This window comes from Labrus bergylta, chromosome 15, assembly GCF_963930695.1.
Source record: "Labrus bergylta chromosome 15, fLabBer1.1, whole genome shotgun sequence".
Classification (NCBI taxonomy): domain Eukaryota; kingdom Metazoa; phylum Chordata; class Actinopteri; order Labriformes; family Labridae; genus Labrus; species Labrus bergylta.
Genome location: NC_089209.1, coordinates 12057651 through 12082935, shown reverse-complemented (window position 1 = coordinate 12082935; position 25285 = coordinate 12057651). Strand labels below are relative to the sequence as shown.

The window sequence follows — 25285 nt, the reverse complement described above, 5'->3', positions numbered from 1 at the left end:
CTGAAAATGTTCTCTGTCAGGAAGAACATGTCCAAACATCATCTGAAACCTCACAGGACAAATGTAGATTAACGAGGACACGACTGTTGTGTCATGACCCACTATACTGAGAGAATCCATCCTTCATTATGTATTTTGAGTTGCAAAATATAATCGAGCCGAATATTGCTCTTTCTTCCTGTAATCCTAATCCTTCATTTGTTTCTCCTGTGCATCATTTTCCTCCACACATATTAAAAAGGGCCAGATGATCACTAAATTGTACTTTCCTATCTGGATACAGTCTATTCACGTAATCTAACTTTTGCCGCATTATTCTTTTTCTATTAAGTCTAAAGCCATGTTTCTGGGAAAACTATTATATGACCTAATCTGTTCTGCTTTTGAATGATGATTCTTCATTAAATCATTAGGAGACAAGACTTAAGAGGAGGCATTACAGCGGACCGAGAAATTGATCGTCTGCCAATGTAAAGAGCCCCACTCTGTCTCTACAGGAGATCTGCCTTTCCCAATAAAACGTCTTTGAATTCAGTGGGCGCAAGAATGTGCCAAATTTAAGTTGTGTTCTTATTTCTTATAACGAGGAGTCATAATAAGGTTTAGAAAAGTTTATGAACTTTACTAAAAAAGTGCCCAAAATTCAATTATCTTCTTTGAATACTTTTTTTCTTCTTCATCTAATCCTCTATTCTAATGCATTTACCATAAGGCGTATATTTAATTTACCTTCATATGATTAAAAAGAGATCCCATTTAAGCTTTTTTAGAAACCGACTCCGTCTCTGTATGCTTGACTGCCGCATAAGTCTTGATACATTTTTTATTTACCAAAATATAATGAGAAAATGCAATTAAATCACAAATGCATGATAAAAGAAAAATGTACAAGAAACTCCTTCAAATGGCTGCACATGGGAAAAAAAAGCAAACCCAGATCCACATTTGCTTCTGCTAAATATAGCTCTGACAAGCATGATATACACCCTCATGTCTTTGTAATGGTTGCATGTGTGTGTTTGTGTCCAGGAATCTGTTGATCTCAGTGTGTTGTGATCCTGTGCCCACACATGAAAGCACATGTGTTTACTCTCCAGGGCATTTCGGGGGGGGGGGGGGGGGGGGACAAAATAATAGCGCGGTGATAAGGGCAGCGGAGACCGGCATTACAATGTTGGGAGCAGCATCAACAGCAGTGTCGGCCAACAGACTGAGAGTAAACAGTAGCCAGAGGGGTGAGTCATCTATCTGAAAGCAATTACACGCCAATGCACTATGACAATAACCAGTGGTTACAATAAATAATACAGTGTGGAACCAGGATGACAAATAGCTGTGATGACAAAGTCGCGGACGGCACAATAAAGGTATTGATCTCTTGTTTGGATAAATGATACAGAGTGAAATAAAGGTGACATATAGAGAAAAACTTTCGGAATGAATGAGAAACAAAAAAAAACGGCACTGATGGTGGAGTAGTGATTCGGTCTTTAAGTCTGAGCTGATACACGTGTTGTGCCTAACACTGAGCAACCTCAACAACATTTGTATTGTTTATTATAACCACCGAAGACATCATGCTGTGGTTTATTCATGACGACTGCAATCTGTAGTTCAGCTAAATCCCAATTGACATGCTGCTGACCAACAATGTCTGCAGAGCACTGCTGCTGCTTTACAAACACAGGATCTCTCTGTGGATTCAGTTCTGACTGTGCAATGGGACTAAATGCAGTAACCAAGGGGGGGACCTATATTGTCAAAAACTTCAAAATACACACACAGGTGGTGCAGTCATTTTAAGCTATGGATATATATGTATATATCCTATTGAGACCCATTTTACAAGGGAGTCCTGGCCGAGACAACAGCACAAAAAAGGTCCATACAAAAACACACCACATGCCATATCAAACAAGAATCACACCGAGCAATAAATTAGCAACGTTCAACAGTATATCATGTACGGTCACTGGTCACATCGGTGAAGAATAAAAGAGAGTTTAGTTAAATCTTCCTGTAAGACATTTTCTCATAGTTGATGGTCCTGAATTCCAGAGTCAGCCAGTTTATTCCACTGTAGTTTTTATTGTTCTAGTCTGGAAGCAGTTTGATTTTTAATTATGCAGATTAAGATTACACCAACTGAGTGATGAGTGGGATTTTGGTTTTTAAAGCAACATTGAGGAGCTTTCATTTTATGTCTCTGTGGACAAAAGTTGTCCTTCAAGATCACTCATCTGGTCCTGGCCCGTGTCTTCTGCATTGCAAACATTATTTTTTTCCTGCTTTCTTAAAACTGTCACTGATTCACTTACTGGGAAACTTTAACATGAAAATACTAAACATAGGCCCTTCAGTGTGCATGCTGCAAACTACCTGCTCTTACACCATCCATGTGGCATTGGCAACCGACAATACATTGAACTATATGAAAAATAATCTTCTTGTTGATGGCTTTGTTCGATATTGTGGCTCATAGAGAGGCAAATTAACTGGATTAAAAAAAAAAAACTCCTGACAGGAGCTTTAAATAAACAGACTGTATTCATACAGCGATACATTTCCCTGAAGAAAACTGGAACTGACTGAAGGCTGAGTTCTATTTTTTGCTTCTTTATTTGGATCCTGGTTTTGAGTTGCCAGCTAACTGTCATGCCGTCGTGGCTGACTGGGACACTTATGTATGACAGAGCCATTGTTATTGTATGAAGCACCTATACTTTGCGACTACAGTATAACAAGTGAAAAGGGCTGACAGTGGTTGCGTAACTTAAGATACAAAGAAGTTAAATTGTTCGCTATCCAATTTGATGTAACATAAAAGGGCCAGCTTAGGTATTTTTCAGGGTTCTGTAAAATGTGGAGTCTTCTTGGATAAAAGACTGTTGGAGCTAGGCTTTGAACATGTAAGATGTAACAAACAAACAACATGAACAGAAGAAAAACAAACTTGTTCTCACTCTCAGAATCAGAATACTCCAGATACCACTAGTGAGTTAGAGAGACGGCAGTCTAGCACAGTCACCTGAAGAGTATGTAAAAAAGGTCTATGCAGTATTACACTGAACCATAACATAATATACCAAATGGTACACTACCATGTTATTTTACAATAAGACGCCATATGGTATGGTACATTACAGTAGGATAGGACACGATAGGATGTGATGTGGTGCGCTGTGGTATGGTATGTTATGCAAGGGTGGGGTGTGGTTGTACAGTATCATATCAAGCTTTGTCCTTACCTTGTCATACAATATGGTACGACACCGTACGGTATAATACAATATTAGGCGATGCTATACGATGTCAGCTTGATATGTCCCTGTGATGAAAACACCTTAATTCATACTATTAAGTACAGCGTTAATACTTAAACTCTAGACTGAAGGTCTTATATAACCAAGGCAACCCAACATTCCAACATACAGTATGCAGGAGAAACATACACAACACTCTTCAGTGGAAGAACTCAACTTCTGGAAACTTGAAGTCAACTATGAGGGACAGGCTATGACAAATGTTGTGCAGCGTGGCAGGAACATTGCCTGTGGCGACAGTACGCACCGTGCAGTGGTTTTGCTGCTGCAGCAGGGTGGGCACGTCTCCTCCGATGGGCATCTGCTTGGCCAGCTCCTCATCCTTCATGCAGATCCACCTCCACAGCTCCTCCAGGAGGCACAGCAGACGAGACCAGCGCTCAGCACTCGCTTCCAGGTGGGCTCTGACAAAATTACACAGATCAATCAAACTTTTTATTACATTTCATGAATTTCAGCTCTCATTGTAAAAGCAGCTGCAGCACTGTACTAACAGATCACACATCAGATTTAAGGGACAATTCTGTGGAGCATCATTTTTAACTTTTACACATAAAGAAAAATGTACTTGCAAGGTTTAAAGAGAAATACTTAAATGTGTTATTGTCTAGACCATAACTCAGAAATATACCCAAAATAACAGAATTTTAAACTGGACATGACTTGACAGCATAATCTACAAAGAATAAGAGTTTTTTGTTGCACAGCTTGAACAGAAATCCAGATTTAAAGGTCAACTATCATACAAAATATACTTCACCATTTCTCACACTGATATTCGTCCCTAACCTGTCTACAAACCCCCCAATTCTCCCAATTCAGCTTATGAAAACAAAATCAGGGTGATATTCACAAAGAGTCTTTGTTATACAAAAACCTTCTCTGCCTACCACAGGATGGAGGTCACCGCCCTCTCTGGAGCTAACGTCAAACTGAAAACTGGAAAACAGTTGGCTGCTAATTGTGTGGGTGGTAGCATGAAAGCAGTGCGTGTTGATAAGCACTTTTGTTTTCACCCTGTCCTCCGAGCATTATGAGTCTGAATGCTGCGTACAAAGACCTCCTATCGCTGCTCGCCGCGTTAGCCATAATTACACATGTACAACAATTAAGCCATAATTGTCTGCATGCAATCAACACACACAGTGCCCAGATACTGACACACACACATCTCTCTCTCACTGTCTATTTTTCTCTCCCTTATCCAGCCAATTATGCCTGCATTGACTGACCTTTGCTCACTTCCATTTATTTTTCTCTGCTCAATATAAACTACATTTAGTCTTTCCAACCACATTTCTATTCATTTCTTTGGTCTCTCTCACCTCTTCCCCTAACCCCTATGGCTTTGTTGTGTTGCCTCCCTCCTTCCTCTTTGTCTTTGGAAGTCTCCATCTGGCCCTGTCAACTTCACTTCCACCTTCACTTTCTTCACCCTCTGCCTCCCCAACCGTCGCCAATCTTATTTATTAATGCCAAGGTTGTGGCTGACGCTGCATTGTCTCTAAGAAGTTTATGTGCCACTGTGTTGGCCCCCAGGTTCTTTGTTTTTGTAGTTGTATTTCACCCCTGTTCTCCATGGTGGACATGTGAAACAAGGGAGAGGCTGTTTCTGTGTGGCTGACGGGTATCACAAACAGACCACGTGAATTTTCCAAAACATGTGGAATGTCACATGTGGTTCCCCATGAATTTAAAACATGAGACACTTGCTCAAGAATATGACTATTTTTTTATTTTCATTGGCTTTTAGTAGCAGAACAGAGCATATTGGTGAATGTATACCGGCCTTGAACTAAAGCTTAACTCTTCATTTATTATTGAGGCGATCTTGCAGAGCATCCAACCTTTTTAGAAATAGTTTTGAGTGTTTGCAATCTTAAGTCCTTGAGCTCTCCAATTTGTGTTTCTATTTCTTGTTGAATATTTGAGAACTAAACTGACCCCTGCAGCATGCGATTCACTGAGGCAGAAAGCGACTTGAGCCTCTGCCATGAGCCAGACCTTCTGCCAAGTTGTTGTTTTTTTTTTCATTCCAGAGTTGAGAGCAGCGAAAGAGCAGAAAACTGCATTCAGAGCTGAATGAGAATAAACGCTGGAAAAAGGACAAAAATATTTCTATTTGTGAGTACGGGATCCAGATTTACTAACCGAATATTGGCTGACTTTGTCTTTAGGTCGCTCCATCGATGGTTCATGTCATCCAGCCTGTGTTGGAGGAACACAGCTTCATCTGAGCTGCCCAGAGCCTTAACCATCTTCGACTTGTTCCCGTCCACACTCTTGTAAATGTCATTGTGGGCATCGATCTCAGCCTGGATGTCCTACAAATACACAGAAGCAAGAAAACAATTGTCAGAGATGGACCTTTCTACAGGGAAACTTAAGTTTATGACCAAAATGAACAGTCAAGGGCAACAGTCAAGCACGCTCACAATAAAATCACCCAAATATTGGACGTCACAGTCTTTCACGGCTGATTATTCATGAACCAAAAATAACGTTGAATTTGATCACCGGGACTTGACTTGAGGGAGTTCACGGCGTGCTGCACACAACATTTCCAGAGGGCAGAGAAGTTTTGTATTGTTATAGAATGTCCTCAAGCTACTTCTTGTGATTGTTTGAGTAAAAAGATTTAAACTTTAACCTTTCGCTGACTCCTGATGCCCACCCCACCCAGCAGGAAGCCCCTGAGCCATGTCTGCCTCCAAACTAATCCTGCATACGCTTGTATAAGCGTTACACACACTCAAACTCAAACGCACAAAAACATTGCTAATTTGATGCTAGACTGTAGTATGATGCACACATATATTGCAGAGCTATTTCAAAAGGCAACCACATTCAAAACTGTGACGTAGCATGCCTTTTTTGTGCATATGTGTGTGAGCGTTCTTAACAAGGCCGCTTTATTACACAACTGCATCTCAAAGGGTTTTTTGGTGAGTGTGTGAGTGTGTGTGTGTGTGTGTGTGTGTGTGTGTGTGTGTGTGTGTGTGTGTGTGTGTGTGTGTGTGTGTGTGTGTGTGTGTGTGTGAGGAAGGGTATAACCACAAGAGGGGCTGATGCAAGCTGTGGATCCTGTCAAATGTTTTATTTTTAGATGTGTAAAACTGCTCCAATTTCTCCTCTCTCAGCCTCTACTGGGACTCCCCCTCCACTAGACCCATTTGAACTGCAGATAAAGAGAAGACTCACAACACCATATGGATGAGTGTAACACCGCCTGCAGCACAGAGGCAGATTTGCAAATGGGACAAAATGAGAGCAGATAAGAGAAGAGTGTTTAGACCTATGGCCTACAACGGAATTGTAATAAAAACTTTTTTTTATAGTCACTGTGGGGTGAAATGACCGGTCTTAAGTGCCCCGAGTTGTTTGATTGTGTATTTTTCTCACTTACAGGTTAGAAATTATGCATTCAGGCAAGTTTCATTTCATAATTACAATGAAACTGTCTTATCTAGGAAAAGGCAATTACTGCTGCTGCAATGTGTTAGTGGGGGGCCTTCATCACTGGAATAAATTAACAATGTGAGGTTAATAAGAGTTAATAAAAGAGTGTTTTCAGCCTTCACAAATCTGAAAAGTAAGAACTCTGAAAGACTAAATACAGTTAAACCGAAGTGGTAGGAAAAAAGTGACCAGACAATTCACACACATCTAAAACAGTGATGTGATGGATAGAGAGTTAAGTACATTCAAATTCTAACATGCAAAGCATCTAGAGAGTAAAGATGTGAGTAACATTTGTCCATCGACTAGATACGGTGGAAACCTTATCTGTTACAGAAGAAAACTTACTGTCGAGCTTCACACTCACACTCAAACACACACACACCCACACACACTTAAACAAACTATCAATTATCACAGACAGTGCTGCAATTTACAGAGTGCCAATAGACATTTCACGAAAGGATGAAGCAAATCCCACTGCTGTGATCTGCAAGGATAATCGCCCCCAGGCTTTTTGACACAAATCAAATGCCTCCTAAAGGTCACTGAAGAGAAAGTGAAAGAGGGAGAGAGAGAGAGAGAGAGAGAGAGAGAGAGAGAGCGGGGGAGAAATAGAGAGACAGAGACAGAGAGACAGACAAAGAGTGAAAGACAACGAGTCATTCTGTCCCCTGAGCCAGCTGGCCATGTTTCAAGTCATTACCCAAGTGCTTCCCTTTTTCCTTTTTCCTTTAACACTTTTACTTCCAGTGGAGATGACACAGACTACACACGCTCATATATACACACTTCACAGAAGGCACTCTGTATGTGTGACATAAAGAGGCATGTATAGTCAAATACAAAGATTCTTTTATATTTCATTTCACCCAATGAAAGACAACCTTGAGGTAGCAGTTTATGTATATCAATGTGTATCCTGAGGAGCTTAAGAGTGGTGAATGATCACTTTATTTTTCCTGCTTTAAAACACACACAGCAACGGACAAACTATTCTGAAAGATTTGAGTGTCATCAGTGTCATGATTTTGAGTGTAAAATCAGCTAAAAAGGTCTCTTTTTGCCATCACTCCATGTTTTATTCATTGGTGATTGATAAAAAGAAACTCAACTTCAGTTTTATCAGTCCCAAAAGGTTGCTTTTTTCCAACTGAGCACATTAATTTAACACACACACGAAAGTCGGTTCCTGCCTTTAGACTAATCGAAATACATGAGGCAATGACACACTTTTTTTTAGCACGCCCCATATGAAAACGTGAAAGAAAAGCACACAACATACATTGCTATAAATACAGCTAATGACTCAAACCAAGAACTACTTCTCTGACCTGCTACCACACACACACACCGACACTCAGAGTGTGTGTGTGGGTAGTGAGGCAGCGCATAGGTTAATGGGTTCTAGATCTCATGCACACTGTAATGAGGGATGGAGATTTGTAGGCTGTGCCCCAGTTGGAGTGCAGATACGATGCGACAGTCTCCCATGGAAACCAAAGTTAGAAACTACTACTCTGAGCTTTATAAAGGATACAAGCATACACAGAGTAAAGTTGTGTTTGATGAGAAATGCACACAAAAACGCTGTCTTTTGATGAGAAGCTTGTCGAAACCAAATTTTTTTTTCAACCTAACAAATAATATTGACCCTCGCTGGGCTGCACCATGTTTGTCTTTAGCCCATAATACCACAATTACTATGAGGCTTTGCTTTGACAAGTTGGGTCTAATTCAAGGCTCAGGGTCTCATTCTATACTGATTCTGTCTCTGCATGAAAGCGCTCACTAATAACTAGCGAAACAGGCCACAGCAGATAATTCCGATTTAATGAGTCCAATAATGATTACTCAGACCTCATAAAATGGGACCAAATTAGGTCCACAACTACAAACATAAGGGGAGATTGTGAATGAACGGTTGGTTAGACTGTGTTTGAATTCATGTCAATAAAAAGGCTGCATTCAATAGCGACTTTAAAACCTAGAACAAACGATCCTTAAAATTCAGTAAATATGTACCTTTTCAAACTTTCCGAGCAGATCGTGCAAGCTGAAGTTCAAGCCAATCATATTGGGGCTCGGGCACAGGCTCCTCCCACTTCCCAAAATGCCTACATCTCCTCTAATGCCAGACAGGTGGGGGATAAGCAGAGAGTCCACACAGGTAGGTGAGTCCTCCAGTGGTTATGGTCGAAAAAGAGACCTTTGAGGTCAGGGCTCAGATGATTTCTAAAAACAGATTCTGCATATAAATGCAGGCAAGAGATGACAATATTGGTGTCGGAAGCCTTTGGGTTTCTGTTTGTAATCCAAGAAGTATGGTCCACCAACGTTTCAGTCAACATTGGCTTAATTTAGGAGAATAGTTGGTGTGAAGGGGAAATGATTGGGATCCACTGGCTTTAATGCAATATCAGATCCCATCCGCTAAAATTGGAATAGACTGAGCTTTTTTATTTTTCTCTTTGAATGGACAACTGCAAAAGTGAGCAGCTGACAATCCAGTCATTGATGATGTCTCTCAACTACTACTTGATTGCATGAAGTTGCAAGTTGAAATGTAAACAAAAGCAAGCGCACTGAAGATTAGATAAGTCCCAAATGGCCTTTCCGAACAATCCTTGGCAACATCAAAATCCATGAAAAGTTGTCTGACGCCCCTAGAGGCTAAATCAATTCTGAGATCCATGGGCTCAAGTAAATAGTAAATCCAAAGTATGAGCAATCTTGAAACCACCTACATAGAAACCTGGCTTTTGCAAAGACTCCAAACTCAAGAGGGTCTGATCCAAGTCGCGGTCCCAAAACCAGAAATGTACCCACTTCACACACCCCTTGGCAGCATTTGTGCATGCATGCTGGTGTGTGTGCTCTCCAGATCCTGACACATGTTGGTAGCATCCTCTTGGAAAAAGCAGCCGAGGCAGGCAGGAGGGAAGGTGACAGCTACCTTGCAGTCATGGTTTTAGAGCTAGAATTAACGGGACGATTGCTGCAACTGGAGGTTTGAAAAAGTAGCGACTAAAGGCTGGCAGTAGAGATCTTCTGGCCAGGAATGGGGCATTGAAACTTGGGAGAGCAATCTGAAAGATCTTTGGTGAAGGTCTGTGAAGTATAGATAGAGGTTAATGTCTTGTGGGGAGGGCGGGCTGAGGACAGGTCTGGCTTTCTCCTTCAACTTCCTCCACTTCCCCTCTGAGCATGAAAGAAGCTGTTTACACGATGTCCGGTAGTCCGACCCAGGGCAGGGCCAGGGGATTTGTTCTCAATTACCCTGATAAAAAGCACTCTATCCCTTCCAGTTCCCCAACCCAGCTCACTTCAAGAGGAGTGACGGCAGCACAAAGAGGCATATGGTTTGCCCTCTGATTCCCCTGGGTAAAAGGTAGCCAGCTCAAAGAGACACAGTCACCTCAAAGTCTGCCTCACTCTCTAGCCACCGGTCTGGTCCTGCTCTATCACACCCTTCTAATCACAGCCATGACCAAGCCACTTAGTCAAAGAATGCCTTCTTGTTTTTCCGGAGCCACGTGTTCGCAAGGAGCTGCCTCAGGACTCCTGATTCCTGGGCAAGGAGTCGGACTCACCGGCGTCTTAATTTCAAAGATTTGTCGATGATCTCTTTGCATCTTTACAAGGTTGGTCTGTTCGTCGTCCCTGTTCCGAGGCAACTTCTTAAAAAGTTACTCCATGTCTTTTCGTTCCCCTGGGACTCTCTCATATGCCCAGGTTGCTGTCTACATCCCTCTCTCTTCTTCCTCTGGTTCTCTCTGGCCACTAGCCCCCCATTCTTTCACACAGCTGTTTATTATTTTGATCAGTATCCTCCCTTTCCTCCTCCTCTCGCTACCTCTTGCGCTCTCCCTCTCTCTCTCTCTCTCTCTCTCTCTCTATCTATCTATCTACCCGCTAAACTAACTCAACACTACACACCCACTTCCTGAGGCCCTGGGCAGAGAGCATGGTAGAGAAAGGACGGTTGCAGAGAAAAGTCAGGATTTCCTCTGGAATTCAGTAGTGAAATAAGCATCTGTGTTTCAATGTCGGAATGTGGGCACAGTTCAAGTGCAACATGACAGATTCAGAGAAATAAGCAAAATGGATGTCATGGAAAGTTAAAGGGAGAAGCTCTCTGAGGAACAGTACTCTTTTCAATGAACTTTATACTTGCTTGTTTTTGGTGTAATAAATATACTGCAGTTTTGTGAGAAAACACAAACAGAAAAAAGCAATAGAAGACTGGGAATGTGAGGGGGCTAGGTGTTGGAAAGGGCTGGGGAAAAATCTGTACAGAGAAGTATTTATGAATTTAATAAATGAACAATGCCTGTCTATGATTTGTAAAACAAAATTGTTTCAACTATTAAAAGTAGCACAAAACTATAAAATATTGAAATGTCGCTCTAGCGAAGGGTTGGTTTATACAAACCCAGATGCACTTTACATGTCATATGTAAAAGTTTGTTCATATATTGGTAGCATTTGGCAATGAATGTATTAATGAAGGGATCTATTGTACTCTGTTTTGTTTTTCTTGAAATGGTTTGCTCCCCTCAACATGTAAGAACATTTTGAAATGTCGTCTTAATATTGGTTTGTGTTTTTTATATATATATATATATATATATATATATATATATAGTTCTCTTACAAGAAAAATAAATTACCAACACTCTGAATAAAATCAGCCTACTGAGAACTCTATGATGCAAGCCCTTCAATCCTTACTCAAAGGTTAACCCTTAAAATGGGTTATAAGTGAAAGTTACAGCATGAGGAAGCATCTCAGGTAGGGCATGTGGTCTATATGGTGATGTTCAATAGGTGCAAGGCATGAAATTAAAATGCATTCCATATATGAAGAGCTAATGTGTGATTGGTTTGTGCGCTGGTATTTAGAACAGCAGGGGGAACATGTGGTGTGCATCAAAGACTGGCAGACAGATGGCTGTCAAGTGAAAAAAAAGAAAAAAAATACAATGCAACACTGCATATTCATAAGAGCGAGGCTTTGAAGTGCACTTAGCTGATTGAAAATATTTACACACTCGAGGCCCTTAAACAGCATTTTTGATGTATGCCGACAAATATAAAGTATTTGAGAGTTTTCTAGTGAGAGATGTGAAAGTAACTGGTGGGAATTAGCACATTTGACAAGCATAAGTACTTCAACAATGAGGCGACGCTGAGATGAAGCTACATTTTTTGTAAGATGTGTTGACAAATTTGAAACTCCAAGTGTTTTACTATTTGTGCAAGAAGGATTGTGACTGATACAAAAAAAAAACAACACTTGTTAAAAATGCAAAGACACATAGATGAGGCTTTCGGCGGGAGATGTCGGGGATAAAGTTGGGCTATATTGCTAAGATAAGTTGATTAGAAGCATTACAGTAGTAAGACTGGGATGTGTCCAATCTCACAGGTGAAAACGGAAAGTAAAGTTGACCGAGAAAAAAAAAAGGAGGCACTGCTGAGTGATTCTCCTTATAGCTGAATCAGAGAAGAGAACGTTAAGGTTTAAAGAGCCCATATTATGCCCTTTTTGGGGTTCGTATATTTAATCTATGTACCTACTTTTGTACGTTCACAATAGCTAAAGTCTGAAAAAAGTGTCTGTTTTCATGTACTGCTCCTCCTTGCTCCCTCTATGCTCTGAGTCCGTCAGCTGCACTCTGTTGAGCCCACACTGTTAGACCCCACGTGGGCCAAGTCTGCTCTGATTGGTCTGCTGATCCGCTCTGTCATTATTGGTCAGTTGCTCAGCACGGTTCTCGGAAATGTCCCACCTCTTCTACCATATTGGGAATGCAGCCACTGGCTCCGTCTGAGGGGAGCATGAACATTAGCACCTTAGCACTACTGTGCTACCGCAGGCTACAGTATATCGTGGGCGTGCTACAGAAGTTAACGGGCGTGCAACATGAGCTGCAGGGCTTGCCACAACGAGCCAATGGGCTTAGATCAGTGATCTCACACTGACAATGACGTCGGACTGACACATTTTTATTGAGGGGGGCTAGAACCGAGCGTTACATGCGGCTAATGCTGCAGCTAACAGGAGGACGTAGGAGAAGCCGCGTTTCCGCGGACTTTAAATTTTTGCACATAGATGTGTCTAAACATGCACAGGACACTTGGAAAACACACTAAAGAGCATATAAAACCAGAAAAAGCATAATATGGGACGAAAATGAAATTAAATGAGTTGCATCTGCCTACACTTTATCAGAGAGGATTAAGGTTAGAAAAGAGAGGACCTTTAATATCAAACTGAAAGAAATCAATGAAGGGGAACATTGTGTAAAAGTCAACAGTCAAAAATCCTTCAGTGCTCTCCATCATGGTGAAGTTGCTCAAGTTATCGTTCTCACTGGCCTTCACATTGAATTAAGAGATTTTTTAAACCAATATCTTATTCAAAAAACACAAATACGTAATGTGAAAGGGCATACTCACAATGACAAAGCTGGTTACTTAACAGTTTAAACTCAAAGATTCCATTCATAAACCTACCTACAAAAGCAGATTCATCTTTTTACTCATTTCCATCCTTGCCTAAAGCACACAACAATAAGCATTTAATTCTTCCACAAACAGAACTTAATTCCCACAATGGAGAACCATTCTGATGAATAAAAAAAAATAGCGCAAGAGACGAGGAGGAGTACTTAATCTTAAATATATGGAATATAATACTCAAACAAATGCAGCTATCTGTTTTACTAAGAAAAGAACTGAGGAGAAGACATCTGAAAGAGAGGAGGCAGAAGAGTTTTGCTCTCTTGGATGATGTCAAGAGGGAGCGGAGGCCATGCAGTTTAAATAAAGTTGGGGCAGGGATATCCCAGGAACACAAACACGGCAAATGAAAAGCAGAGTGAGCAAACATGAGCGCATAAACACTGATACACAAATACACCCAGATCGAAAGCAGACCTATCCAACATCTCTTTAGCCGTTGCCCAGTCTGAACACTTAAGATTCATCCAATCCCATCTAATCCAGACGTCGTGCCTCTACAATGTACAGTGTGAGACAAAAATCAATATAGCTGCAGAACTCCACTCAAATTGGCTACATCCAATGGAGACACCTCCTGTGCCTGAGGTTATCACTGGCACACTTCCTGTTAGGAGGGCAGCAGCCGTTTTAAAAGGAAAGATAAGGGACCAGAGTTGGTGTGGATGTACTGTACATAAATGTGTGTGTGTGTGTGTGTGTGTGTGCGACACTGTTATAGTGCTTCTTTGTAGCTCATTTGGCAGTACAACACACCCGTCAAACTGTGGAACAAATTGAAGGGTGTGAGCAGAGATGAAAGAGCTCTTTCTGGTGCTCTGCATTCAAATGTATACACACTTCTATCCAATTAATTGTGCCGTGGCGGGAGCTCTTTACACTTGAAGTTCATTAAGCGGAGCTTTACTCCAACACTTAATATTGTAAGCATTTATTTTCTCTGAGAATCACAGAGAGGAGATTAGCTTAAGCTATCTTGTACACAGAAGAATAATACAGAGGAATATGCTGCTTGGTAGCATGCTGATGAAATCTGTTAATATGCACTATATATATATATATATACACACACACACACACACACACACACACACACACACACACACACACACACACACACACACACACACACACACACACACACACACACACACACACACACACACACACACACACACACACACACACACACACACACACACACACACACACACACACACACACACACACACACACACACACACACACACACACACACACACACACACACACACACACAAGCTGACAGACAGTCTGACAGCTCAGTTCATAATGTCTGGATGAAATATTATTATCTGACACAGTCTGTCCACATGACTCTAGCAGAGGCATTACTAATCTGGTTTCTGTATGAATCTCAGCTTCCGTGTCCACACAACTCCAGATCAAAATCAGAATAACTCCATGATATATAAATAAAAAGAGGAGGTGGTGGAAGTGAAGTGAGAAAATGAACCGCAAAGTTAAAGTAATAAAACATGTCCCTGAATCTGTGAACTGTTAATGTGCACATTAGAAACCCACTGTTTAAAAACTCAATTGACAGCTGACCTCTGCAGATGTGACAGAGCTGCCATTAGAGAAGAAAAGCGGAGTCAGAGGTCACGCACGTCACACATTACTTATTCCAGGGATCTAATAACGGACCACCAGTGACATCCTTGCAATCATAAGCGAGAAAAGGGACGTCCTGGGATTCATATGCACGCTCCTCCGCAGGGAGATTGAAATTGATTGTGAGCGCTGGGTGCCTGTTGCCCGATAATCAGATATTGATTCTGGTGGGTCTTTTGTGTTTTTGTGTGTCGACAAGACAACAGGGAGCTGACCTGGAGATGGAGATATAAAAAGAAAAAAGCAAGGAGGTTTTAGATGTTAATCCGTGCTGGGAAAAAACTGGCTTTCGAACATTTGTGTGAATGTTTACCATATCAGTTTCTCAGGTGGTAACCGCACGGTAACTCGTGATAGGATACGGTTGAAACACTAAATGTGATGCAGTTTCACCTCTCATCACACCTTATTTCTAAACTTCTTTTCACTGCTCTCCAACATTAACCCTCTATCTTCCCTTTTCTTCATCTTTTACCCCTTGTCAGCTTCATTAAACGTTTTAAATCAGGGTGATATTGACAAGACAAAACTACCAGAAACACGGGGATACAAACACAAATCATTTCCTGAGAAGGCTTTTTGCGCACGTAGGCAGTTCAAGTAGCAGATCTCACCACTTAGTGCGCTTACAATAATAAACCACAGTAAGGAGTGGTTGATTATAGGATGTAAAAACTCAACGTCTTTCTGCCATAAAGAACATGAAAAAGACTTCAGGATTATACCTCTACACTGAAACTAAAACTCCAGCGTATCAGGAAACAACTTTCTTGATACTGGATTGTTTAGCAAAAGAAAAGACATTCCAGGTAAACTATTTTTTTCTGAACATTCAACTTGCTGAATCGACTGAAAAAATGAAACCTGAGGCCCCCTCTGAGCTCTTATCACCCTGCTCATCGCTGGATTTCAAAGACGACTGCCCCTCCTTCTTTCCTTTTATCACTACTTTCTTCCACTGGGGCATCTCTTCTACTTTCTCTCCACTCCCCGCAACTATTTGAAGCTCTCTTCCTCCTGGGAAATGAAGATCTTGACCGTGGTGGGTGGTCTGTCAGCACGTAGCCTCAGTAGACAACAGCAGGGAGGGGAAGAAGAAAAAAGAAAATCCCTGTGACATGATCACTTCTGAAGCTTGCTGTCGCCTTCACCACTGCCCGAGCTAGGAGAACAATTAGCACATGAGTCGCCACCTGCCGTGTTTGAAGGGAGGATTGGAGCCTCAAAAGGTTAGGTGACTGCACCAATTAGTGAGGTGCTCTGACAAGTTGCTATTTCCTGCTGTAGGAGACCACTGTGTGAAATACAACATAAAAGACAGTCATGTGGAGGTGTGGAGCTCATGTCAAAATAAACTAAGACCTTTATTAGAGGGCATGAGAATTTACTTTAACAGTAATAATAGAAAGCATACAACGCTAACAATTTGTCGTCCAACACAAACCATAACAGAGATCTGGTCTTGATTATTGGTATAAACCAATTTTCCCTTTCATGGTATCGCTTGTAAAAAGTTCCATAATATTGGAATGAACAAACGACTACTGACATGTTGTTAACTTTACCTAACATTTACATTGCACTCTCTGCTGTCTCCACACAGGCTAAGCTTCATCCTGACAAGATCATTAACCAGAAACCTTGTCCCATTGGATCACATTATCCAATCTGGGTTTTTATCTGGATAAAACCTTCAGTTTTTGATGGTCAAAAGCTTTGAGTAGCATCAGGTTGAACCAGGACTATTCTGAGGGCTAGATTCAGGATGCATTTCATGAACAATTTGGACTAAGTAAACCTCTAAAATTGGTATCGACATATTTAAAGCGATGTTGATACTTTGGCCTTTTTTTTATATTTTGCACCTAAATAACTTTTGTGACATAGTAGGCGAAGTAGAAATCAGGGTTGTAAAACAAATTATGAAAGACGTTTTTTCCCCTTAATATATTTCACAAAGCTTAGATATCACATAAAATATTAAATCTAAACAAACAGTCAGGATCTTTCAGTTTGTGTGGGTTTTGGCACCCCCTGTGGACAAAGTATGTAGCGTTTTGTGCCATTTAGAGCACTGAGTAATCTTCAGTCGGCTGTTTCTGGATAATGTTTACCCAATCCAGCTTTTCTTTAAAAAAAAAATAAAAATAAAACACCTGATTACCTTATCATGGAAAGCACAAAAAGAAGATTACCAAATCTGGATCTTATCGAGTTTAAACTTTTTGAGCAGTCAGGCCATGTTGATTGTTTTGGGCTAATTGATAATGGTATCACTGCCTTTTATTCTAGCTGATAGATGATACAGCATCAGCTCACAATGATACTAGATTTGTATTGAAGCAATTCTTACAGACAGCCAGAGAGAACATTGCTGGTTTCTCTATACTTAAAAAAGCAGTCAGTCAACATCTGTAGGCTGATCTGGAGTAAAAGACAAGATGAGAGAAGCTGAGGGATGGAAGGGAAATAATAAATATGAAGTACAAGCTTGAGTGAATTAAGTAGAATAAGTAAAAAAAGACGGCGTCAGAGAAAGAACAGATGTTATGATAGGAATGCCCTCAAGATGTGCAGCAAGTGAAGCGTTTAGTTACAAAAGCATGACGGGATTACTTTGGCTTGTTTTTCAAATCAGTAGAATTGTTGGTTTTGGGGATAAGGGCAAACAGATGAATAACAGGTAGCATGGGAAAGGGTGTGTTTAAATCCTCCTCCATCCTCCACCTCAAATACAAAAAAAAAAAAAACACTTTCCACTAAAGTTTCTGATAACAAGCCAAAAATCCACCAGGTAATCCTCACACTGAATACTTTCCAAAGAAGTCACATGTCCACCCATATCAACACAACAACCTACACATCCTCTTCAACATACCTCCTATATCAAGAGAAAAAAAATGGACTCTCTGCTGATCCGTTTTCCTCATAAATATTAATTGCACCCTGCATTTCACCCTTTACTTCAAACATTATCTCTGCCTTCAAGCTGCAACTGAAGGAAAACAAAAACACCATTCGGCAGTACAAAAAGATAACCTCAAACTCTGTGGACACTAAACTTGTAAAATCTGACCCGCTCGAGTTTTTATTTTATTTTATTTTTTTTAACAAGAGCTTTTTATTGAAGTTGGAGGCCTGCAGCTCCAAACTGGTGAGACATTTACTTTCCCTTTGTCTCTCAGACAATTTATCGAGAGTGCATGTCATTCAATAGAGAAGAAGAGCCCCCCCCCTGTCATTTGGCCGTGTTAGGGTTCATCTCTTTCAGCGTGCAGAGATGAAAAAATCTGACAGCTTCTCTTGCTCTGTCAAATAACTGCCCCATCGATCTTACAGATAGCAGAGCTGGGATTTTGAGATGACATCGGGAGGAAAATTAAGAGCTTCGTTCCAGTTAAAAAAAAATCCATACATTACTGGGCTCTTGTTGATTGAACATTGTTTGGATCAATGACCATACGTTAAATTCGGCTCTCTGTAAGTCACACTCCAATTAGAGATTACTATTTCACTGTAATCAACCACTGAAGCAGCATTCAGAGAACAAGCAGAACTGATGTGAAGATAGATGATGCATATTTCACACAGTGGAGGTGTGTGTGTGTGTGTGTGTGTGTGTGTGTGTGTGTGTGTGTGTGTGTGTGTGTGTGTGTGTGTGTGTGTGTGTGTGTGTGTGTGTGTGTGTATGACCGCCTACATGCTGCAAACATTTCCTGTCCGTCCCCCTAAGGGACGCACTGCTGGGTGGGACTCACAACAAAGCTGCAGCCGAGAGGAAAGATAACACCCCCCTCCCTAAACTATCACAGCCGTATTCAACACCACAAAATATCAATTTACTTAAAATAAAGGGAACTGATTTTAATACATGTCACAGTCCAAAAACAAATTTAAAAAGTCTGAATTTATATATTTTTGTACATCTTAATGAGTGGATTTTCAGTGCCACCGTTTTTTTTGTTTGTTTGTTTGTTTGTTTGTTTTATTTAAAGGATCAACAGTTATCTCTGAGGTACTTTGACCTGCTTCTCTCTTGCATTTTAAATCATGGGATGTCACTTCTTAAAAGGCACAAAGAGCAGGATTGCGTGATCCAGGATAGCAAAGAATAAGTTTTCCAAAAAATATCATTCTTATCCAGATTGAACCCTTTAACCCCTTGGCTTTGGAGTTTGGGACATGGTATAGTAACATGCAATGATTAGATAGAAATGACTCCCAATATCTTTCCATTAGAGTTACCACCATGTCTGAAAGTGTTAAACAGAACCTTTTTTTTTTTTGGAGGAGGGGCGCGCTTTAGTCTAGTGGTTTATGTCCCTGATTATAAACTGATATATCTGCAGATTGAATTAGACTTAGGTCTTTCATTCCTTCTCTTACACAAGTCTCATGAAGACACGCCAAAAAAAAGCAGCAAACTAATGTAATAGGATAAAAATAAAGGATATGGAGGAAGCACTGGACAAGAAACAAGACCCTTTTTTGAACGTGAAGGTACTTTAAATGTGAAAACAGCCCAGATCAACTGCAGGGAGAGAACAACCAATAATTCCCAGTTTGGAGTCAATATGCCCACTAAAGTGTGGCAGAGAGGATGTGTAAGATAGAAGAATACTTTAATGCAATCTGTTGTTTGGTTTTTCCCACTGGCCTTTTAGTGAATTATTACCCTTTGAACATCCAAAACAGGCTGAATATTTTTGCATAACCACTCTGGCGAGGTTGTAGCTCAGCATAGCACATCGAACCACCCCTCCCCCCCCCCCCTTTTTTTTTTCTTTGCTTTTTCTCTGATTATTTCCTCGGTTTTAAAAGTCAAACCCGGGGGGAGACGCAAACAAACATAAAGAGTTCTTCACAAAACAATGTAAGACACTCGCCGGGCTGCCAAACAAAAAAGCAGAGCCTTTGTTGTTTGTTGAATACACAATAAGACAGAGGTTGGAAATCCTCTGTGAGGGGGGGGATACCAGATAGTGAGGAGGATGTGATGACACTGACGTAGTGGGCATCTAAGTGTATGATAAGTTCTTTTTATTGCCACATACAGTATATGCTCCCTACACACCCCTCGCTTACATTTTTCATCCCGTCTATTAGTCATAATAAAACTCCCTTTTTCTTCCACCTCCCCCTCCTCTTTCGCTTTAGCACCTCTATTTCATCCTACTCGGCTTTTTTTTTTCCCTTCTCCTCTCCTCCCAGTTAGTTTATTGCTCAGAAAAGGTGAGTGAGCTATCTACCCTCCACAGGTCAACCCTCCCTCGGAGCTCACCCCCGCCTCCCATCACAACAACCACCAGCCAACACTCGGCTTATTACTTCCTGGGGTGTTTACTGTAGGAAAGCTGTCCTAAATTGCTTCTCCCATCACTCACACAACATGGCTCCAGTGGGCGTTTCTTCACTCCATTCAACCCCTCCACCCTCTCATATATCTCTCTCTACTTGTGTAACTGTCTTCCCATTCATTGAGTGCTGCTGCTATTTCAGACCACAAGTTAAACCTTCAGCTATTTTTGGGTGAAATTACTCATTTTATGCGCTTTGGAATGGATTCGACTCAGTGTCGTCCCAGCAGGAGACACATTATTTTTTTTTTTACCCCAATCGTAACTGCTCAAACTCTCATGTACACGCCTGGAGTTTCATATTCAGTCTCCAGCTGTGAATCCATTACAAGTTTTGATGAATGTCATCAGCGTACAGCTCCACTCAGCTCCCTGAAGATGGTTTGCACAATGCAAAAACTTAGCATTAGATGTGGACTCCCAGTGCTCAATTTTTCCTCTAACGGATGAATACTAGGACGCTTTTTTTTTTTTTTCCACCCTACTGGCTATGAGGTGAAAATAGGAGATTTAAAAAGGAGGTAGTGTGTCCTGTGGCCCCTAAGGTTTCTATCTCAAAGCGTCTGCTCTCAAGAGATGCATGTCTGCTTTTTATCAGTGACAAAAGCAATGTTCTCCAGTCTTCTCCATAAAAATTCTACCCCTAAATTGCCTTTTTTTTTTTTCCTTCCCTCCTTTCTCAGTAACAAAGATCTCGTTTGTTCCCTGTTGACTCTCACACAATCAGAACATGAGGGAATAACGCCGGCTTAGGTAATATTCTGTGTTTTTGGTGAGCCTCATCAGGTTTCTCTCCGGGGATCGGATCCAGCTCTAAAATTATAGACCCTGAAGTCACGACAGCAAACTCCACCAAACATGCTGGTACTACAACTCCCTCCAGAGGAGGAATAAGAACCACTTAAAGGGCTTCTTTATTTTTTTCTTCTTTCACTTTTCAGCACGCACATCTCCAGCGGAGGTTGAGAGGAGTCAACCACCGACACCGTCTGCCTCAGGGCTCGGCTGTCAGGAACAATAATCTTGTGTTTTCCTGAGCTCTCAACATTGATAACTACCAGAAAGCTAAATATTTTTCAAACAATACGCTAAAAAAAAAAAAAGTAAATGTCTCCACATGTTGTCTTGGTTGACCTGTCCTATGCTCCATTTGTGATTACATCACAACAGAATAAACTTGGATGGATATTCAGCTTCCTTTTGTCTGAGATTCAGTGTGATGCAAATGTTAAGATTTCATGCAGCGGTATCCGTCTCCAGTTGAATGCTTTATCTCTTCACACAACCCTAACTATTCAATTCCAGCAATTATTCCTCACATTAATTGGCTACACTCTTGACTCCATGCACAACTTGTTCCCGTTCCTAATGAGAAGTTTTTCTGTCGCACGTTAACTGAAGCGCAAACTGAGCTCAGAGGGTTCATCAGGCTGGAATAAAAACCTGACACAAAGTTTGGTGCACTCCTGAAACATTTAACCACCTACAAGCTTTTAAAAAATTAGAGATGAAGGTTGTTACGCGGCACTGAGATTATTTATTAAGGTCTCCCCCAAAAAAGACGGGTGAGAGGGTTTTATCGCCCTGAAAATCAGGTTTTGAGCGAGTTAACACAGTTGGACAAAAGAAAAAGTGAACCTCATGTCAATGTGAAAGCTAACAAGTTAAAAACTGTGCGTTTAAATAACTAAATCATCTCAAACTCTCGACAGTTGTGGCTTCGTGTGGTCCGTTTATTTTTACGTCGTTTCCTCTGGGACAATAATTCAGAAGTCATTTATCTCCGCTGCTCCTTTAACTGCAGTTATACAATATATAGGAGTTGTGTGCACTGCCATCATTCCTTACAACACAGTTTATCATTTGCTGCGGTGATGGGACTGTCGGCGTTATCAGCTCTCATAATAAAACTCAATCATAGTTTTTTTTTCTCGCAGGGGGGGGGCACGGGGTCAGTCCAGGACAGACCAGGGTGCAGATACACACCTATAACAGATGTCAGATCAATACGGGAGCATGAATATATTCATTCAGAATGAATGGCCTGTGATGCAACGTGCATCTATTCAGGAACAATATCATTCGTCATCTGTTATACGGTTGTCTTCACAGCCATTTGTCTTTGTTGAAAACCGGAGGAAATGACTTTTTTTTAGGGTTTCCAAAATCCTTCTCTGCAAAAACCTTTTTATGGCGTTGGAGAAACCAAGAGGTGAATGTTGGGAAGGTGAAGGTTGAAAAAGACTTCTTTCTGAATAGATTCCTTTAAAATGGGATCACTTAGGGACACCTGGATCTGGATATGAAGGTAAAGGAAGGAGTTTCTTTTAAGCAGTTAAAAAAAAAAAAAAAGTTTATGTTACTTCTGGTGGCAGCTTAAGTGAGATCACCAATGATCACCAATTTTTATAGAAAGAGAAGAAACACAAATTTGAGATGTATAACTTAATTTGACTATAACAATGTTCATGATTTTTTAAAACAGCACGTATCAAATTTGAGGCCAATAGCCATTGCTGAAAGACCCAGAGTACAGCATCATATTTTAGAAGAACTGGCAGGGTGAAAATGAGATCTCTAGCGGCCATACGTTGTTTGACAGGGCCAATTATAGAGCTTTTGCCTCTGGTGTGTATAAGCACCCAGAGATTGATGATGTTGCAAAAACTCTGTGCCAAAGTTACATACCTTTAACTATTTACACCACCCTTTGATCAATCAATCAAACAAGTTCACTTCCTTTTCTGTGCATCATCACATTGAAGGATAAACTGACAAAACAGACAAGACTAAAAAGGGATTAAAACATTGCAGCGCTTTTGGACTAACATGACCTCACCGAGGAAATCAGGGCAAATGCAATCCGCTTTCAATCAAAAGTATGAGGGGAGGACATGGTGACACAGCTTTGAACTTGGACTCACAAGTACACCAGAGGGTTATTCAAATGAGTCTACAAAGGAGGAGGACAGGGAAGGTAGGGAGAGGGAGAGAGCGCGTGTGTGGCTTGAAAACGACTGACATGTCTTCTTTTGATTTGATTCGCACAAAGAGGAATCGGTTTGTGCCCGTAGGTAAACATACACATAACCTTAAAATGTGATCTGCCGCAGCCTTACCTCTGCTTCAGATTTCCTGACTAATCAAATAAGAGCGACGCTCTCTGGAGTGAGACGATTTAGACTCTTCAGAGCAAAGAAAGCTCAATTAGTCTAATTAGCAGGACAGACACAAACAATGAGGGTGCAAAACAAGATGGAGAGAGAGGTGTGCTTAAAGAAAAAAAACAACATGTTTCTGTGATAGGGAGCTTTCTGGAGAGCGTGATGGCAACACAGCGGGATACGCGTGCTACCTACAAGAAGTTAATGAATAAACAACAGCTGGAGGAGCAGGAGCACGAAGAGTGGGAGGTAAAATGAGAGAGATGAGGAAAAAGTAAAGGAGCGCTGCTTGTGCTCATCTGGGCCTCTGTGCTGTCTGTGCCATGGCTCAGTACCTCTGATGAAGATGAAGATGAGAGGAGGGAGGTGGGGTGAGAACAGAGGGAAACACACACACACACACACACACACACACACACACACACACAGAGAAACACACTCTGTACACACACACACACAGACTGGGCCAGCTCCATGGAGGCCCAGACACACAAACATCCTCAAACAGCCGTGAAGGAAACACAAATGTTATGTAAGTTTGACTTCAAAGACGCAGATGGATGCAAATGCACATGTTTAAAATCTTTTTGCATGCCTGGAAGCAAGCTCTGGTGTGTGAGTCATGCCGGGTCGTCAGATGAGCCGATGACAAAGTGAGAGAGGCGGTGTAACATTTGAATGGATAGAAGAATAATCACTGAGTCATAGCTGTCATGAATGTACAAATTCACAAAGTATAGACCTGATTGTGAATCTAATGCACACATTAGTTTGAGGCAGAAAAGATGTAGCCTCTAATGTCTTTGAATTTCTTTTTCCTGTAATATATACTTTAAATGTAGCTTGGTGCCACACTTCAGACCATTAGTCACCACATTAGGCCAATGTTCTGTCTTGGTCAATTTCCCAGAAGCAGCGAACAGTCCATTAATAAATGTACAAGCAGGAGCTTTAAGATTGTTATTGCATCTGAACTAAATATCGATTTTGTGTTACTGCTGGCCGGTAGAACGTCTTGACAGTGTTGACGAGAAAGCCTATTTACATGTCACGACTGAAATCAGAAAAAAAGACACTGGAGTACACATGTGGCACGAAGAGAAAAAGTACATTCACTTCAACTGCAAACAGGTGCCACATTAAGACAGCCACGTGTCTTCAGTGAACAAGTGGGAACAAACCGTGCAGCTGTGTTATAATGACAACTCCACTCACTGTCAACAATCCCTCCTGACTCTCTTACTCGTCACTCATCAAATTCAGTATTCTGAAAGGTTTTGTTCTAATGAAGTGTCATAAAAGCTACATTTCAGAGGCTTATTTCTAAAGAGAAATAAAAAAACCTGTGAAATGTTTCAAAACAGTCAAACTAAGACTCTTAATTTTTACACAAAGAAAAGGCAAAGGCAGAATATACCGGTATATATAAAAAGCTCCTCAAGCCATCTTTATGTCATTAACACTGAAATATGTGAGTATCTGCATTGTGAGCAGTCCTGATCCAACACCCAACTCCCTGTCAACAAAATATGTCAGCTTTAACATTTTTGGTGAAGTGCGTTGAATGTTTTCTGCTCCTAAATGTTGGCCTCGCACTCAAAAGAATGTAGAATAAAAATGTAAAAAAAAAAAAAAATCAAAACTCCAACAGGACATCTCTCTTATGCTACAGAAATGAGAAAATGTAAGTATGTTTTAGGTTTGCTTTTGAGTAAAGAACATTTCATGCATGGGAATGATGATCTGAGTTTGTTCAGGAGTTTTCTTACAAAGTTGGATTCTTCGAATCTACCATTAAAAG

At 40.9% G+C, this 25285-nt stretch overlaps 1 protein-coding gene across 8 annotated transcripts in view; it reads right to left on the bottom strand.

Annotated features, from left to right (window-relative positions):
• utrn (utrophin) overlaps positions 1 to 25285 on the bottom strand; it is a 180616-nt gene that overhangs the window by 66004 nt on the left and 89327 nt on the right. For all 8 annotated transcript variants that reach the window (XM_020632857.3, XM_065963756.1, XM_065963760.1 and 5 more), the window contains 2 exons: positions 5475 to 5647; positions 3571 to 3727 (listed from right to left, as the gene is read on the bottom strand). In XM_020632857.3, coding sequence (XP_020488513.2) covers positions 3571 to 3727; positions 5475 to 5647 — 330 coding nt within the window. The remainder of the gene's footprint in view (positions 1 to 3570; positions 3728 to 5474; positions 5648 to 25285) is intronic.